Raw genomic sequence first — 18,147 nt, 5'->3', positions numbered from 1 at the left:
AGAGGGCATTTATTTGTGCAAAGCAATGACCATATTTAAAAATAAAATTCTTCCACATTTACAATTCTTTAGAACTTTGGTGGCCGGGCATGGTGGCGCACGCTTGTAATCCCCGCGCTTGGGAGGCAGAGACAGGAGGATCGCGCAGGTTCGAAGCCAGCCATGCGTGCGCTGGCTTAGGAGACCCTGTTTCCAAACATAAAGTATAAATTAGGTCTGGGAGTGTAGCCCGGAGGTAGAAGGGCTTCCAGGAACCCCAGTACCACCAAAAAAAAAAAAACAAAACAAAACAGAACTTTGGTAAAGGATATATAAACATGCTGGGTATCGTAACCCATGCCTAGAAGTGCTGGTTTTGGGGGGACTGAGACAGGAGGATCACACATTCATAGTTGTAAGACCCTCGCAACTTAGTGAGAAACTGTTTCAAAATAAAAAATAAAATAGGGTTGGGGGTGTAGCTCAGAAGTAGAATGCCCCTGAGTTCAATTCCCAGTACCACACACACACACACACACACACACACACACACACACACACGTATAAACACTATCAAGGCTGTTCACATGTATCGATGTATTGCCAAGTGCCTTTCAAAAAGGTTATATCAACTTGCCTTGTCAAAATTTTAAGAGTATGGATTTCATTTCACCAAACAGAAAGATAATTTTTTTCTCTCTGTAAATACATGATATTTCCTATCACTACACTGGGCAGCTCCCAGAATCCTTTATGGTACTTACACCTTTCAAAGTACCTAATACTCAAGCCTTATTATTGTGGAAGAAGACATCACATTTAGAGGATGGACACTTTAGCTGTAAAGAAAATCAACACACACATACATACAGACATACACTACAAATTTTTTTGTTAAGGTCCCAAATATAAAGATTATATTTCTTGTTAATGTTAAATGAACAGCAGGCTTTCATTCTTTTTTTTTATGCATCATCTTGTTTTGCAAAATAATGGGCAATTCGTTATAAGTGACAGTCATTCTATGGCCCTAATTTGGTCTTTTAACCAAAGTCATGCTGCTTAACACACAGTGCACCTTGCTCAAAGCCCAAGCAAGCTTCAATTTCCATTATCTCATTGATTTCAAAATAATATAACAACATCATTAATAACATGGTTTGACTATGCATAGTCAGATAACTGAAGAGAAAAATGGATAAAACTTCATAAAAACTTCTCTAAAAATGTGCTTTCTAAGCTACCATTTGCTGTCTTCATACATCCTTATAATCTCATGCACCATCTTTGGCTTAACTCGATTCTGACACAATTCCTACTTTGATCCTTACTGCCGGGTTACTGGGCAGTACTCTGACAGATAATGGGATCCTTGACCGAATACTGTCTTTGCAGTAATTTACCACTGTCCCTATGATTACCTCACAATCTGTACAAAATATACCAAGCTTCAAAGAGGTTGGCACTGATTAAACAGCTCCTTAATTCCAAGACAAAGAGACGAAGCGTTAGGAAATTTCACTCAGACTGGAAAAACTAGCAGAATTCCAAGCATGACAGAGTGCTTCACAAACGTAACGTACTAGCAACTTGACCCCGGCATTAGAGAGAAGCATGAGGAATCTTGTTTTCAATTGTGTCTGAACACTACCTACAATTCTCTAAAGACTCAGTAATCCCATCCCCATGGCCTGGAATACAGAATATAAAGAGGAGAGATCCAGAGTTCCAGTCAGAGGACAGACCGTCCAGAGCAAAGGAGCCTAAAGTCTATGCTGCTTAACGTGTGATTTGAATTATTTTCATGTCATAGGAATCGCAGCACTGATCATCTAAGTTCTCAGCCAAGTGTGCAGCTTTGATCTACGACACTTAAATGATTCTTATTAACACGGTGGCTTTGTGGATGGCATTTTCTGCTACTTCCCCTGCTTTTGTTTCCGCTGAGTTCTGAGACAATTTGAGTTTTGCATTAAGATTGTGAAGTGAATACTCTCTCTCATGCAATTTGGTGGAGAGGCCAAATTATTACAATCCCATCTTGGAACGCTATAAAGAGATTTGACAGCTGCTATACATTTGAACGAAGTATATGTTTTTTAGTGTTTTTAAAACAACAATGGTGTGTCTAAAGTGTTGCATGGCTTTAATTCACGGGAAAGAAGGCCTTTCTGAGCTTGGAGATGAGAATATGACTTAGGATTCTATTCTGATGAATGTGACACACCATTCGTACAGGATAATGGGGCACTGTTAACTGGACAGGCAAGAAACTGGATCTATGAAATACACACAACTCAATATATATATTATCAACTTTCACCTTGCAAATTAGCAAAGATGCTTGTGTGTATGTGTGTTTAATTATGATCTTTAAGGCTCATAACAGTATAATATAAAGAAGGCTCCCCAGTTCAGCCTGTGAGAGTTTAGATTGATTCAACTTTGTCTGAAGAGCAATTTGGAAAAATAAATTATAAGCCTTAGAAATGTCTATACCCTTTAGCTTAGCAATCTTTCTTCAGAAATTTTATGCCAAAGAAATAGGCAGAGATGTAGTCTAAGATGGATGTAAAAAGTCACTGCTTGTAACTAGGAGGAAAGGGGCAACAGGAAGAAGTCGAGCTATAGAAAGGGCCCTATAGTGAAGCAACTAAGGTGACCAATCAGAGGGTATGGAATAGGGGAGGACAGAGCCTCTTTAAAACTCAGGAGGTACATAAACAAATGTATGAAAGTTAATCACCAAACAAGCATGGGGTCGAGGGAGGGGGAGGGAATGTGATGGGGGCTGGATGAGGGCTAAATGGATGATGTGTGCTTGTATATCCTCTCAAGTCTTGTACTCCAATGTGATTGATATATGACTACAATGTACCAATTAAAAAATTAATTAATTAATAAAAAAAGAAAGTCATTGCTTGGATAAAGACAGTTATCTATGAAAAATTGATATTTAGAAATAATATCAATGGTAAGCAATAGTAGATTGGTTAAATAAATAGAAGTTTACAACAGGGTGGCATGTTTGGGTGAAAAAATTAAAATACATGATCTGGGCATATCACCGGTAGACAAATTAGATATAATAAAAAGACAGAACCACACCCAAAGATGTATAAGAGTGGCACATGACATAAATACATGAACAAGTCTTCAGCATCGTTAGCAATCAGGGAGATGCAAATCAAAACTACAGTGAGATTCCATCTAACCCCAATCAGAGTGGCAATCATCAAAAAATCAATCATTAATAAATACTGGTGAGGATTTGAGGAAATAGGAACTTTTCTACACTCTTGGTGGGATTGCAAATTAGTGCAGATGCTATGGAGATCAGTGTTGAGATTCCTCAGAACACTGGGAATAGATTCATCGTATGACCCAGCTATACCACTCCTGGGCACGTTTCCAAAGGGACTGAAATAAGAATATTATAGTAATACATGCATATCCATGCTTATAGAAGCACAGTTCATAATAAAAAAAATACCAACCTAGGTGTCCACCAACAGAGGAATGGATTAAAAAATTGTGGGATATACACACAATGAAATTCTACTCAATAATAAAAAAGAACAAAATTTTGTCATTTGCAGAAAAGTGGATATACCCAGAGAATATCATATTAAGTGAGATTAGCCAGTCACAGAAAGTCAAGGCCATATGTTTCCTCTCATATGCGGAAGCTAAGGAGTAATTGGGATATCAGAGAGACTTTAGGTAATGGAGTGAGGGAGGGCGTCTAGGGGAGGAGGAGGGTGGAGAAAGAGAAAATTATATACTATGTGAGAATTCCATTGCCAATCTCAATATTCTTTATGGAGCCAGGAGAAGTTCACCAAGTGGTGTGTGTATGCATGTCACAATCACAATGAACTACATTATGATGTGAGACTAAAAAGCACCAATAAAAACATTAAAAAAAGGGTGGCATGTGAAAACACCAAGGAAAGAATGACTAAAGAAATGCATTGGGAAAACTAGGTAATAATTTATTATTAAAGAAAGAGCTGGACATGGTGCCGCATGCTTGTAATCCCAGCATTTGGGAGGCAGAGACTGGAGGATCATGGTTTGCGGACAGACTCAGCTACCTAGCGAGGCCCTTCGCAATCTGTTTCAAAAAAATTAAAAAGACTAATATAGAGGACTGGGGGTATAGCTCAGAGGTAGAGTGCTCCTGGGTTCCAACCCAGTACTGAAGAAAAAAAAAAAAGATGTATGACCACATCACCAATAGTGAAAACTAAATCAACTGTATCTCCATTTAAGCTATTTAAATGTTAGGAATATCTTTTATTAAAGATTGAAAACCAATCCTGTTGATTCAATACTTTGTTGAAGAGGCATTTTGCACAAAATGTATTTTTTTTTTTTAATAAAGGGCTGGGATGTAGCTCAGTGGCAAAGCACTTGCCTGGCAAGTGCACTGCCCTGGGTTCGATCCCTAGTCCAAAAAGACAAAAAGAAAAAGAAATAGGGCTGGGGGGTATAGTTCAGAGGCAGAATGCCCCTGGGTTCAATCCCCAGTAAAATAAAAAAGAAAAAGATAAGATATTTTCAACACAGATCATATCTACCTAAAAGTAAACTGGGTCAACAAGTTAAACAGCTAAGTGTAAAAAGTTAACCATGAATGTACTAGAAAAATAAATTCAGTGTGTGCGTGTGTGTGTGTGTGTGTGTGTGTGTGGTGTGTGTGTATACACACTATTTAAAAGCCAGCACATGATTATGTGTGTATTTATGCCTCTACCATCATGTATCCCATTAAGATGTTTGACTACAATGACTACAATGCACCGATAAAAAAAAAAAGGAAGAAATAAGCCGGTCATGGTGGCACACGCCTGTAATCCCCGCGCTTGGGAGGCTGAGACAGGAGGATAGTACAGGTTCAAAGCCAGCCTCAGTTGACTTAAGAGACCCTGTTTCCAAATAAAATATAAAATAGGTCTGGGAGTGTAACCTGGAGGTAGAAGGACCCTGGGTTCCATCCCCAGTACCACCAAAAAAAAAAAAAAAAAAAGGAAGAAATAAAAAAATTAAAAAGTTGGCACAGTGCCACATGACTGTAACCTCTGATGCTAAAGAGGCTGAGACAGAAAGATGATGAGTTTGAGGCCCAAATGGGCAACACGGTGAGCCTCCTATCTCTAAAGAAATAGATAAGAAAACTACACAAAGATAAATAAACTTATGGGCCAAATGTTCCTTCTAAAAATTAACAAATGTAATAGCTATAGATGAAAACATTGTCTCAGCATAAACAAAACAGATTATCATACCATAAATAGTGTTTGGGGGTGGGAGTGGGGAAGAAGTACAATAAAAGAATTAAAGTGTTAGTATTTTTAATATTATAAACTCTTAAAAATTAATGGCTGGAGATGTAACTTAATGGTAAAGCATTTATCTAGGATGTTTGAGGCCCTGGGTTCAATTCCCAATCACACACACACACACACACACACACACACACACACACACACACAAATTTCCAGCAAAAAATAAGACAAAATCTAACAATAATATTACAATAATTTTTTTCTTTTTGAGTTGTATGCAAATATACTAAGAAATAGAAATTTAGAAAATAATTCATTATTATTAAAGATATAATATCCATTACTAGTGAGTGGGGAAACCCAAATCAAAATAAGTTTTCTCATATAAGCTGGAGGGAATATAAATTAGTTAAGCTCTACTGCAGGAAAACTGACAAATCATATAAGAATTCTCAACATTTATCATATTCTTTGAACCAGACATTGAATTAAGTAATTTATGCTAAGGAATTAGTCTTGAATCTGTATTAAGAATCTGGTTTTGAGGCTATTTGCTTTGATGATGTATATAATGATAAAAATAAATAAAAACTAGAAAAAATTATTATGTATCTAAATTGGGAATTAATTTAAAAAATTAAACGGTATCATAAGTAAAATATTATATAATCCTTACAACAATTTTGAAAACAATTAGGACCATAAAAAATCTAATATGAATATAGAGAGCTCAAGAAAATCAACACCAAAAAAATAAATACTCCAATTAAGAAATGGGCAAGCAAACTTAATAGACACTTCACAAAAGAAGAAATTCAAATGGCCAATAAATGTATGGAAAAATGTTCAACATCATTGGCAGTCAGAGAGATGCAAATCAAAACTACTCTGAGATTCCACCTAACTCCAACTAGAATGGCAATCATTCAAAACACAACAGATGCTGGTGAGGATGTGGAGAAGTGGGAACTCTAAGACATTGTTGTTGTGATTGCAAACTAATACAACCATTTTGGAAAACAGTATGGAGGATCCTCAGAAGAATGGGAACGAATCTACCATTTGATCCAGCAATACCACTTCTCAGTATCTATCCAAAAGAAAGCAAACCAAGCTATCAAACTAATCCATACTTATCTATGTTCATAGCTGCGCAATTCACCATTGCCAAACTATGGAACCAACCAAGATGTCCATCAACAGATGAATGGATTACAAAGCTGTGGGATATGTACACAATGAAATTTTACTCAGCCATAAAAAAAAATACAATTACAACATTTTCAGAGAAATGGATGGAACTGGAGGACATTATGCTAAGCAAGATTGGTCAGTCACAAAAAGTAAGAAATCGGATGTTTTCACTAATACGTGAAAGCTAAAGTGAAATGGCATAGGAGGAGCCCCAGGTGAAAAGGAGAACCTACAGAGGAGCAAATAGGGCAATCTGACTGAGGGGAGGGGAGGGGGGGAAAAAAGCTCTCTGAGGCACATGATGTATTTAGACAAATGTACTGATATCAATCATTAAGCCAAGCATGGGAGGGAGGGGTAGGGAGGGAAGGGGTGGGGATTGAATGGGCGCTGACTGGGTGAGGTGTGCATGTATGTCTACACAAATCTTTTTTTATTACCCCACTATGATTTATGAATATAATGCACCAATTTAAAAAAATCTAATATGAGAAAATATTAATAACCTATCAGTAAGCAGAAATAACAGGTTACAATACAAGTATAGAAAGATACCTTTTTAAGTTAACACACATACACTACCGTCTTTCACCATGCATTGTACTGCCTTGGGTTTTTCCAGAAAGCATGCCCCCAGATGTGGCCCTTGACCCTCCAGAACTAACATGGACTTTGGTGCTAGAGGAGCAGCAGCAGCTGTCCTGTCACCATGAAGAAATCTTGAAGACAGAAGTCACAAGCAAAGACCACAGAATGAAAACAGAAGTACCCCTGAGTTGTCATACCAGCCCTGGACTGCCACTGGCTGAATTCATTTTGTATGAAAGGAAAATAAATCCTTATTTTTAAAAGAAAAATGTCTATGTGTCTATGTGGATATATAGTATATCAACAGTGGCTTTACATGGGTAGAATTTTTTAAATGATTTAAGGGTTCGCTATTAATTTCTAAAATGAACACATACTTCTTTGATAAACAGCATTCTCCACTCTAAAGAGAAACAAATAATAACGCCATTCAGCTTTTTTATCAGAAGGGCTCAGGGAGGCTCCCAGACGCACGACAGGATTGAAGAAAACGGGAGACTGTTAAACATCCAAACCTGCCGCTGTGAACAGAAGTGGGAACTCCACCGATTTTAACTGAGAAGAGGACTTTTGGAGAAATAAGAAAAGCTTGCTTGCAATAAAGAAGCCCCTGGAAGCCATTTCAACCTAGCTGTTTTTATAGGAATGAGGCTGGGTCCTAGATAGCCTCTTGACCCGCTTCCTGCATGAACAAATGCACATTGAGTATGAGAGGACACTGATGGGCGCTTGCCCCTGGGCAGGAGCAAGACCCAGGCCACGCAGGAGTAGATGAAAGCCCATTACACTGTGACCAGCACTGACCTGAGCAGATGGTAAAAACACTGCCATGCGGGCCAAACAGAGGACTTCAGTTTCCTTGGTATTACTCAGACCTCTTAAGTTTATGCTCCAAATGACATTAGCTTTTGAAACAATAATCAATTTTCAAAGAAAATACTGCAAAGGTGCAGTGATAAACCTTCTTCCCCACTTGTGAAGGCCTCAGTCACCTGGGTGTTGTATCTCACCAGAGGGTCCCCTCTCCCTCCCGCCAGCCTGGAACTCATGAGTGTGCAGTTTCCTGAAGCTTTTCTTAGCTCTTTGCACTGCTAAGATGTTGCCTTAGGCCACTGCTCTCTGCTCTGTTTCCAAAGGTTTTAATCATCTCATGCTTCCCTTTCCTTTTCCCTTTCTGCCTTTAAAAAAAAAAAAAAAAAAAAGCAACTTGAGGATGGACATCTACCATTGTAAAGATTTTTTGCTTTCATAAAGTTTAATACTTTCTGTTTCATAATCCTGGCCTCCCTTTTAACATAACCTTACCAGACTCTGAGTGGAGGAACATAATTTCTCCCTATGTCGGTTTTGCTCTTGGCATTTGTAAAGAATGAGAGCATTTGGTTGAGCAAAAGCAGTTCACTGACATATGTAAGGCTATGTCAGAAAACGTGGTTGTGTCCCTTTGACCAAGCACTCACCACCACCAGCCAAACAGAAGGCCAAGAGAAGAGAACAGAGGACTTTTATTCAAGGTCACGAGTCAAGAGATTTCACTTACCTCTAGTGTAGTTAATACAATCTTCTCAACTGAAGAAAAATAAGCCTCCCACAAGAATTGTGTCTGTTGTCTAAGTGCTAGGATTTTATCCTGATGAATAGACCTGATTGTAGAAGGAATCTGGAACATAAGGTGAACACACAGTAATTATAACCATGAAACAAAGAGATGCATTGGATCAAAACAACCCAACAGGGTCACACTTCAATTGTTCTTTAGCAGTCAGTTTCTAGCACACAGATCTACTAAAATCAGCAACCCATAAGTAGAAACGACCTAAGAAATGACAGGTATGCACAGCACTTCCAGGGAATTGGCCACGAAGGCTTTGAGCGCATGAAAGGCACGAATTAACTTAGTTCACGTCTAAGAGTCAGTAGCAGCTTACTTGCTCAGGATACTTTAGTCACAATTGACGTTTCTTTCTTTCAGATCCTCAGAAGTCCTAGAACCTATGCACGGACATCAAATCTTACAGAGATGTAGATACAGGCCTTGGGGAAAGGCTGAAAGACTTCCCTTAGCACTTGTAAGATTGCCCTGGGAATCATGAAATATCTATCAGAGGCCTTTTAGAAGATGTTTATGGCCAGACGTGGTGGCGCACACTTGTAATCCCCGCTCTTGGGAGGCGGAGACAGGAGGATCGCGCAGGCTTGAAGTTGGCCACGCTGGCTTAAGAGACCCTGTTTCCAAATAAAAATATAAAAAATAGGTCTGGGAGTGTAGCCCAGAGGTAGAAGGGCTTCCAGAAACCCCAGTACCACACACACACAAAAAAGGGAGATGTTTATGAGTTTCCCCAGCCAACCTGGAGCTAGGGTTCGTCATTTCCCTGTGTACCTCCCTGCACCCTCCCCCTTTGATCCCGTGCCCTCCCTAAATCTTCCTGGCTCTAGCGCTTACTCTAATCTAGTAGTATCTCTCATATCATACATGTTGAACGACGCTCTGCTCTCTATCATTTGAAGGAAGGCCCTGTGTCCTATCCATCCTGCTATACTTTTTTAATGGCTAGGATAGTCGCTTTTAGGACGGCAGAAGCTATTTAAGAAATAAGAACTGAACTGAACATCTCCACCTGAAGCCACTACAGAGATTCACTATTTCTGACAGCAGTACGGCAGCATTATTTCTGGTGGCTTAGTGGCTATACTGCTTTATAGTATATAGTATGCCGTGACACTTAGTATGAGCTTGGTATATAGCTTAGTGGCATAGGGGAATGAAAGTCAAACAGACCAAGATGAGATTCTCAGCTGTGCTTCCTTGTACAGGTTAGTTAATTTCTCCAAGACTTCATTTATAAAACAAGGGAAACTAACATCCAATGGGTTAGCGCAGGGCCTGAAACATGAGAAGCTGAAGCCATATGGCTTATGATCCCACTCAGTTAGGCCGACTGCTCCATGTCTGTGTGTGAACCTGCAACGGATTTCCTGGGTTTCTGGTTAAGTTTCCTGGGCTTGTTCCTTATTTTCACCTCCAGTTCAAGGTCTAGTTCACTTACGGAATCTATATTCTTAGGGGAAATTCCTTGTGATTAGCAACTGCCCTTTGGTGCTCCCCTCTTTCTGCCTGCTTGCCTCCCAAATGCATGACTAATCAGACAGACATGGGAGCCTGGGCTGAAGGCAGAATGCTCTGTGAGCTGCATTAATAAGAAAGTTACCTCTGACATTTGACTAAGACTATAACCAAGTTCCTGCTAGAGGGGAAGGAGATGGTAAGAGATGGTAAGACATGATTCAAGACTCTTCTTGGGAGGAGCAATGGCACTGCCTCACAAAAAGAACGGAAGGAAAAGCTCACTGGCTTTAGCAATGTCCAAAACCAGATCCTAAATCTGTGTCCCAATGTGTGCATCTGTATTCATAACACACATGAAAAACAAAACAAAACAAAACAAAAACACGGAGGCAGCAGGTAAAGGGGAAACACTGGCAGGTAAGCATTAGATTGGAACCAGAGTTCAAGGTTAAGTGGGAGTAAAAGATCCTTGGACAAAGCAAAGAAGCCGTTTATGCCATGGATTCTTGATAAGGTCAAAGAAAATTTATTTTTATTTACTCACTGAGAAAATTACCTAGGTCGCCAAAGGAAGATTAGAAAAGTCACCGACCTGCTCAATTTTCATAATCACGCCCTCTTCTAAGTGTCAGCAGTATTTTCAGAGTTATATAGGTGGGCACCACTGTTTTATCATGGTCATGATGAACCAACCATTTGAAAAATGCCTAAGGCTATCATTGCTATGTGGTCTCCAGAAAATTGAGTCTGCTATGGTTCTGAAAGGAAAATCCAGATTTCCCACTATTACAATCTTTTCATACACAGCCCATCTTGATCTTCCTACTTCCAGTGCAGTGTATTCTGCAAGTTCTCTGCACATGATACCCGTGCCCGACAGCACTATGCAAAGGGCTCTGAAGATGATTCCAATTGATTGAAAAGACTGAGCTCCAAGTTTTAATGGCATGTGGCTATTGGTTATTAATCTGCCTGTCCTAAGAGACAGGTATGGGAAAGTGATAAATTAATTCCAATTTGGCCGGATCGTTTTGGAAGTTGAAGAACTCAATGAAGTCTTAATAAAAGGTCGAGTCTGGGAAACAAAACTAATAGGATCTACCAAAATAGATATAGGGAAGCCACGGTGAGCTCTGCCGATGACAGAATGACAATAATATATGCAAATAAAAACATCTGAGCTGTTCTAAAACAGGAAATGAAAAATTGTAACATAACAAAAACATCTCCCAGAGCACACATTCGGGCTCAGCGCCAACTCTTTAAAACCATTGTTAATGACAGTACAGTCACTGTTCAATATGGAGGCAGCTGTGCAAAGAACAGACTGCAGATGAGAAGGAAAAATACCAGGAAGGAGAGGGGGTGAAAACACAGTCTTCAGAGTCAAGCCTAAAAGTTGCTTCAGAAGGTAAAATATCAACTTTGGTGATATGGTAGAAACTGGACAACCACAAGTGTGGTTAATTAGAATCAGCACGCTCCTCATCACAGGAGCCTCAGAACACAAGTGGATAAATCATGGCTGGTATCTTTCATTCCTTTCATTTCCCAAATGTTCTCTAATGCATATGCATTATTAAAAAAAACAGAGAGGAAGGAAAAAGGCAGCATGGAGAAGAACCACATATGTTACTTTGGTTTCTCACAAGCAAATGATTCACGCATATGCTATCTCTCTGTGAGGAGGATCCTTCCTTAGTATGCGTGCAAGGATTTCCATAGGGAATTTTTGTCATAAGAGTGGCCCTCTCATAGCATGCCCAGACCTTTTCTCAGCAAATACCTAAGAAACCATGTTGGATCTATTCCAAATGAACGATTCTGCCGTTTACAGATCATATATTCCTCTTTGGTTTTGTTTATGAGGTCTCAGAGGCCACCAAGCCACAGAGCTGAGGACCAGACAAGAGAACTGTTTCTGAAGCTGCGGTTAGCTGGGCTTGTTTAACCCCAAGCCCTCTGGGTTATTTTCACCTGCTGCTTTAAGGTGAGACCGCATTACTTCACCAGCCCGCTAGCAGACTGGCCAGCGGCACGAGAAGTTGAATCGATAACTGAGTTAGAAACCCAATTTTATGGATAGCAAACATATTCTTAAAAAGCAAGGACATTACAGATAATCTCTTTATAAGTAATTGTCATGGTTTAAAGGTGAAGCGTATAATCATGAAAGAAAAGCATTAAAATATTCTATAATTTTTTAAAGGAGTGCGGCAATTTATAGTGAATCTCAAATATTACTACACAAAAGGGCTTTAGGAATCGTTACTGATTTCTGCCCTCGGTTTACTGTTGAGAGTATTCCTTCCCCCTCCCTTGAGCAGTTCAAACTCTCATTGGGGACTGCAGTTCTGAATAAAGACCCTAAGCCAACACTCCAGAAAGCATGCAGACTAGATCATTTGAGCAATGAAAACACTAAGCACAAGAAGCAGCCCTAAACTGGGTGTGGTAGCACATGCTTGTAATCCCAGTACTTGAGAGGTTGAGACAGAAGGATATTCCCCTTTGGTTTTGCAGTTAGCAGTTAGTGTCTGCAACTTAGCGAGGAGGCCCTCTGTAACTTAGTGAGACCCTATTTTAAAACCTAAGGCTGGCCGGGCGTGGTGGCGCACACTTGTAATCCCCGTCCTTGGGAGGCTGAGACAGGAGGATCGCGTAGATTTGAAGCCAGCCTCAGCTACTTAGTGAGGCTCTCAGCAACTTAGTGAGACCCTGTTTCAAAATAAAAAATATAAAATAGGGCTGGGAGTATAGCCCGGAGGTAGAAAGCCTCTGGGTTCCACCCCCAGTACCACAAAATAAATAAATAAATAAAACATAGGGCTGGGGTATAGTTTAGAGGCAGAATAAATCTGGGCTCAATCCTTAATACAACCACCAATAAATAAATAAATAAATAAAAAACAAAAAAACTAATCTGAAAGCGAACTCAGAAAAAGGAGGAGCAGAATCTGCAGTAGCCTATTTTGGTATCCTTTCTAAAAATTCTGGCATTATTTTGAAGGGGCTGGGATTCTCTTTTTTCCACCATCAGAACCCACATTCTTTACCTGCAATTGCTTCTTTTCAGAATATATTCTGTGGACCTGGACAGATTTTGTGTTGGAAAGTGAACCATAGCGTATTAAGTGACTTCATATTCGCCCTGACACGGGTAATCTTCTCCTGATAAAATTTCTTTTCTAGGGCTGACCTTTTGGATTCATCTTTTTTGAAAGTGTGGACGGGGGCAGCAATAATCGGCTGACCTGTTGAAGGCTCGGGGCCTCTTCCTTACCTGTAATAACAATCTCTCATCGCCGATGACGGCAGCTTGGTTCCAATTAATCACTTCAGAGAATGGCAACTCCCATCCATTGCTGAGCATCACAGGAACACAAGCAGCCTGTGCAAGAAGAGGATCCGTGAGTGTGAAGAAAGCGATGCAGGAGTCATTCTAATCAGGAGAGAAACTGGTACAAATTCACTTACAGAGATTTTCTCTGATGCATGAGTCCTGGACTACTTGGGCCAGGAAGAAGAAAGCTTTAAAGAACTCTCAAGTCACATGAAGGTTGCATACGTCCAGACTAGATTTTAATATTGGCAAATCTCACCTTAAACATGAGAAAACCCCAGTTCTATTCTAGTATATCGCTTGGCTGACCTTACTTCCGTGGAAACGACTGGCCATGCTGGGGAAGTTTTATCGATGCAACAAGAGCCTTCACCAACAAGATTCAAGCATAAAGCCAACCTTGAATGTAAACAGCTTTGTCAATGTATCTGCCACGAGTTTGCTTGCAAAGCGGTTTGCTCCAATGTTGTGAGCAATGAAGAACGCAATAGGACCCGGCTTTCCTAGGGAGCATTTTCTGTGGACTTCACTATTCCAGGATGTCCACATTTCCCCTCACCCTGCAAACACCTAATCCAGAACCTTGTTCTCTTCAGTGTGGAGTAAACCGAGTCAGTCATATCGATTTACCATCTGCGCCAAGATCTAAGAGCCAATATGCACAAATAAGCTAATGGCAAAACGCTGGTTCCAAATAACTCATAATCCAACCAGAGAACAATTTGCTCCATGCACCATCCCAGAAAGCTACTAGAGCATCAGCGATGGCATGCTCTGCAGAACACACAGGGAGATCTGGAAGGACTTGCGGGAGAAGGAAGCCCTTCTGTTGAAGGACATGACACTGCTTTGCAGTCGGGATGACAGGGGCAGCAAGTTATGAGGCACTGCGACAGAAACATGGATTCAGACAGGGCAGTGTGCACAGAGGGGGAAAGGACAAAGTAGCAAGAGAACAAGAACGGCAGGGTGAGAGCAGTCGAGAGGGTGCGTTCTCCTCGCAATCAAAGAGGGTCGGCGCTACTGCCAAGTGTGGATTGTGAACTTTCTCTGCAGAAGACATTTCTGAAGGATGAGGGTGAGAAGGAGGAGAGGGACAGGCTCTGGAGCTGCAGTGGGATCTGAATCACAGAGCCTTGGGAAGAGCAGGGCCAAAGAAGTACCATCACCCTGGGCTGCATCACTCACCAAACTTGGAAGAACTAAGCGACAGGAAGCCCAGGATGGGACCAAAATGCACACTTTTGCTTCGGGGGAGGACCCACAATATATGCCTTTCACTGCACTTGAGACTGATTCCAGGGAAAAAGCATGGTCCCTTCAAGGAGCCCCACAGGCCAGACTGGTAATTAGATCCACCTTCTACTTGGAGTCATGTCCCCTAAGAACCCACATTCCCTGGTGGCAAAACTGATTAACCTTCTCCTGTCCAAAGGCAGTAAGTTAATCCTTCTCTCCACCCCCACTTTCCAAAAATTTTTCATATTTTCTTGGGGGGAAAAATTAGTTCTTTGAGGGAAACCATACTTTCTATTTATGATATGAAAGGTGACATGTTTAAACCCCCCTCCGCAGGCCCCAGGTTTGATGGGGTGTGTCCATTCAGCGCCTAACGAGATGCAGCCTCCCTCGGCCTGAGCAGCCTGCAGCCTAAAGCAAAACTTTAAGTAAAGTTTAAGAACTTACACAGTAAAATGATTCAGCAGAAAAGGGGCTAAGATGGCGCCTGGAGGAAGCTACGAAGGCGTGGTTTCCTCATTCATTATGGGTGGGGAGACTGAGCAGTCTTTCCCTTTTTTACCTTTAAAGGAGCTTCTGCACACATGAATGGCTCATGTACCGGCCTGGGATTGGCTGTGAACTACGTGCTAGTGATCTTTATTCCAATAGGCTAGGCTATTTCCCATGGGAATTCCCCTCGTGGTTTTGTGCTATATATATGATTGCTTGGAGAGGAATAAACGAGATCTTGCTTGACATATCTCCCGGCTCCGTGTGGTGATCGGGCCGTTGGCACTTATCATCTCGTCAAGCCCTGCCGCTGTCGGGCTGGATCCCGACACAGGTTGTCTTCATCTTCAGGCTGATTTGGGCAGGTTTTGGGTCTCTTACCTGCAAAGCCTCCAGGAATCTGAAGGACCCGAGTCTGCGACCTCGAGGAACCAGACAGAAAGTGGCATTGTGCAGCATTTCTCGATAATCATACCTAGAAAGAGAGAGGAGTCATCGTCAGCAAATGGAGACCCATTAGGGGCTCGGGGATGGTCGAGCATCAGTGAGCACCAACATTAACAAATTTACTCAGAGCAACTCAGGAGAGTCCTACGGGGAACGGGCAGCTCCTACCTTTCTGTTGGACACAGTACTTGGGTTCTCTTTTGCAAACAATATATGCAAAGACAAGTTTGAGGGTTCCTGTAACAATATGCCTTGATCTGCCTTTCCTTGCAAAATAAAGTTTATTTTAGCTGGGCGGAGTGGCGCATGCTTCTAATCCCAGCATTCGGGAGGCTGAGACAGGAGTATCATGGTTTGCAGACAGTCTCAGCTACTTAGTGAGGCCCTTTGCAACTCAGTGAGACCCTGTTTTAAAATAAAGAATAAAAAATAGAGCTGGGGGTGTATCTTGGAGGTAGAATGCTCCTGGGTTCCATTCCCAGTACCACACAAAAAAAATGAGGTTTATTTTTAAATTTATTTTTTGTCTTGATGAAATATGTTACTCCCATAGGCTTAAGAAAAAAAAAGAAAAGAAACTCCTATCTTAGTCTTCTTCTCCTTCTTTAAGGCCATGCCATTTAGCAACACTATAACTGTTTTTGTTCTTTACCCCACCGTGCTATTAAAAACTACTTGGGAAATCTCTATCAAAAGCACAAAACAACACTTGTTTTCTCCTTCAAGCTGGGTTTCTACATTTATCCAAGAACATTCAGTTGCCCCAGACAAACAACAGTGTATAAGAATGGCTGGCATAACTTATAGGAAACGGGGTGGCCAGACAGAAGGAAGCCAGCCTAAGAAATGGGGCAAAGGAGGAGAAGAGGGGAAAGCAGCAGCAGCAATGGAAAACCAGGACACAGAAGGAATGAATATTTCTTTTGCTCAAATGCCAGGTAATGGTACCATACTGTTTTTGCTTCTAAAAAGGGAAAATGAGTAGCCCCTGTCTCTCTATGTCAGCGATGATTAAGAAAAAGAAAAAAAAATCATTTCATTTGCTTAAGACTATCACCTGAAAAGTGATGACCACACACACATTCCTGCCCATGAAGTTCCAAGTTCATGAGGAGTTTAAGAAAACTTGGCAAACGAGAGATGGCTCAGGTCCTGAGAAGACTCTGATTCTTACCAGCCAAGATGAAATCACTCTCATTTTTCAAGAGCTTCCAGGGCTGCGCAGACAGGTGTGACTTTGACAGCAGCATATGTCACCAGCATTTTCTGACTCTAATAGTCTAATTTAATCATAGCCTGAAGGCACTGGATTCTTCCCTTCTTTTCGGGGGGATATTGATATATACATTTATATTTTTAAAGTCCACATCTATTTTTATATTCCCATACAAACTAGGCATATGGGAGTAAGCCAATTTTCAATTATAAACCCGTCATTAAGAAGAGACATCAGGCAAAGGACCATTTGCTTAAACAAGCGTGTACAACTAATTTGCACAAGAAAAGGTCACTGTGAATAGATTAAGATTATCTCCATTGAGAATAAAATAAAAAACCTTTTCTGCATTAATTAAACTGCAAAATAGACTTCAAAGTAGAAAAAAATTTTAAGAAGGTTCAAATTTAGCTAAATAGAAAATGTGTTAAATTATGACAGCGATGACTTCTCTTCCCTCAAGTTCAAATGTTGATGTCTGAATCTTCACTTAGTAGAAAAGTGGAAAATGCACGCGCGCGCGCACACACACACACACACACACAGCTTAAATGGATTTTTTCCCAATATAGAAAGGTCGAATATACTTCAGACTACAGCAAGTTTTAATAGATGCCCAGAATAGAAGCCCCTGAGGGGCTAGCACAGAAGGTCCTACATCCTCATCATTAGGCTGCTAAAAATGTAAAACCCTATTAGTTTCTGGATTGTAACAAGTTTCAAAGTTGCCAATTGCAGAATTTACTTTCAGGAAGGGCAGAAAACTTAGAGGAAAAATTCAAATGACACTTAAACAAGGGTGTTGACTTCTAGACAGCTGTACAGAACACCCAGTTGCTGATGTAGCAAACGAAGTGTCAAGACTGAATTGCAATTGTTCACACAGTGAGAGGGGGAGAGGAACCCCAGGAGTCAAGGACCCAGAGGGAGCTTCAGGAACATGCGTAGAACACAGGCTCTTTATGGGCTGCAGTTTCCTCATCTGCAAAGAGAGCCAATTGGACTAGATGAGCAAAGAGACAATGTTAATAGTCTGTTCATCTTCGTGTGAGCATTTTTTGGTAAGAGCGGGGAATATTCTACTTGGAAAGTTTCCATAACCATCAAAAGTTTGTATATGTGTGCATGTGTGTGTGCCTGTGTATGTGTATGTAAGTATACCTTTCTGCTTGTATGTACACAATATTTTAGCATGTGTGTATTCATATTGACACAAAGACATGCAGAATATATGTACGTATAACTTAGAATAATGGTTTCCATTCAAATTACTGAGCAGGCACAGCCC

The 18,147-nt window shown here is 40.7% G+C and overlaps 1 protein-coding gene across 1 annotated transcript in view; it reads right to left on the bottom strand.

Moving 5' to 3' along the window:
* Window positions 1-18,147, bottom strand: part of EXT1 (exostosin glycosyltransferase 1) — a gene marked incomplete at both ends in the record, with an annotated part of 303,747 nt that overhangs the window by 28,723 nt on the left and 256,877 nt on the right. Inside the window, 3 exons of the mRNA XM_080695298.1 lie at window positions 8,593-8,712; window positions 13,406-13,513; window positions 15,578-15,671. Coding sequence (XP_080551424.1) covers window positions 8,593-8,712; window positions 13,406-13,513; window positions 15,578-15,671 — 322 coding nt within the window. The remainder of the gene's footprint in view (window positions 1-8,592; window positions 8,713-13,405; window positions 13,514-15,577; window positions 15,672-18,147) is intronic.

Source organism: Muscardinus avellanarius, assembly GCF_963383645.1.
Source record: "Muscardinus avellanarius genome assembly, chromosome: 4".
NCBI classification, from domain to species: domain Eukaryota; kingdom Metazoa; phylum Chordata; class Mammalia; order Rodentia; family Gliridae; genus Muscardinus; species Muscardinus avellanarius.
Note: the sequence above shows the minus strand (reverse complement) of the source record. Positions and strands in the feature narration are given on the sequence as shown.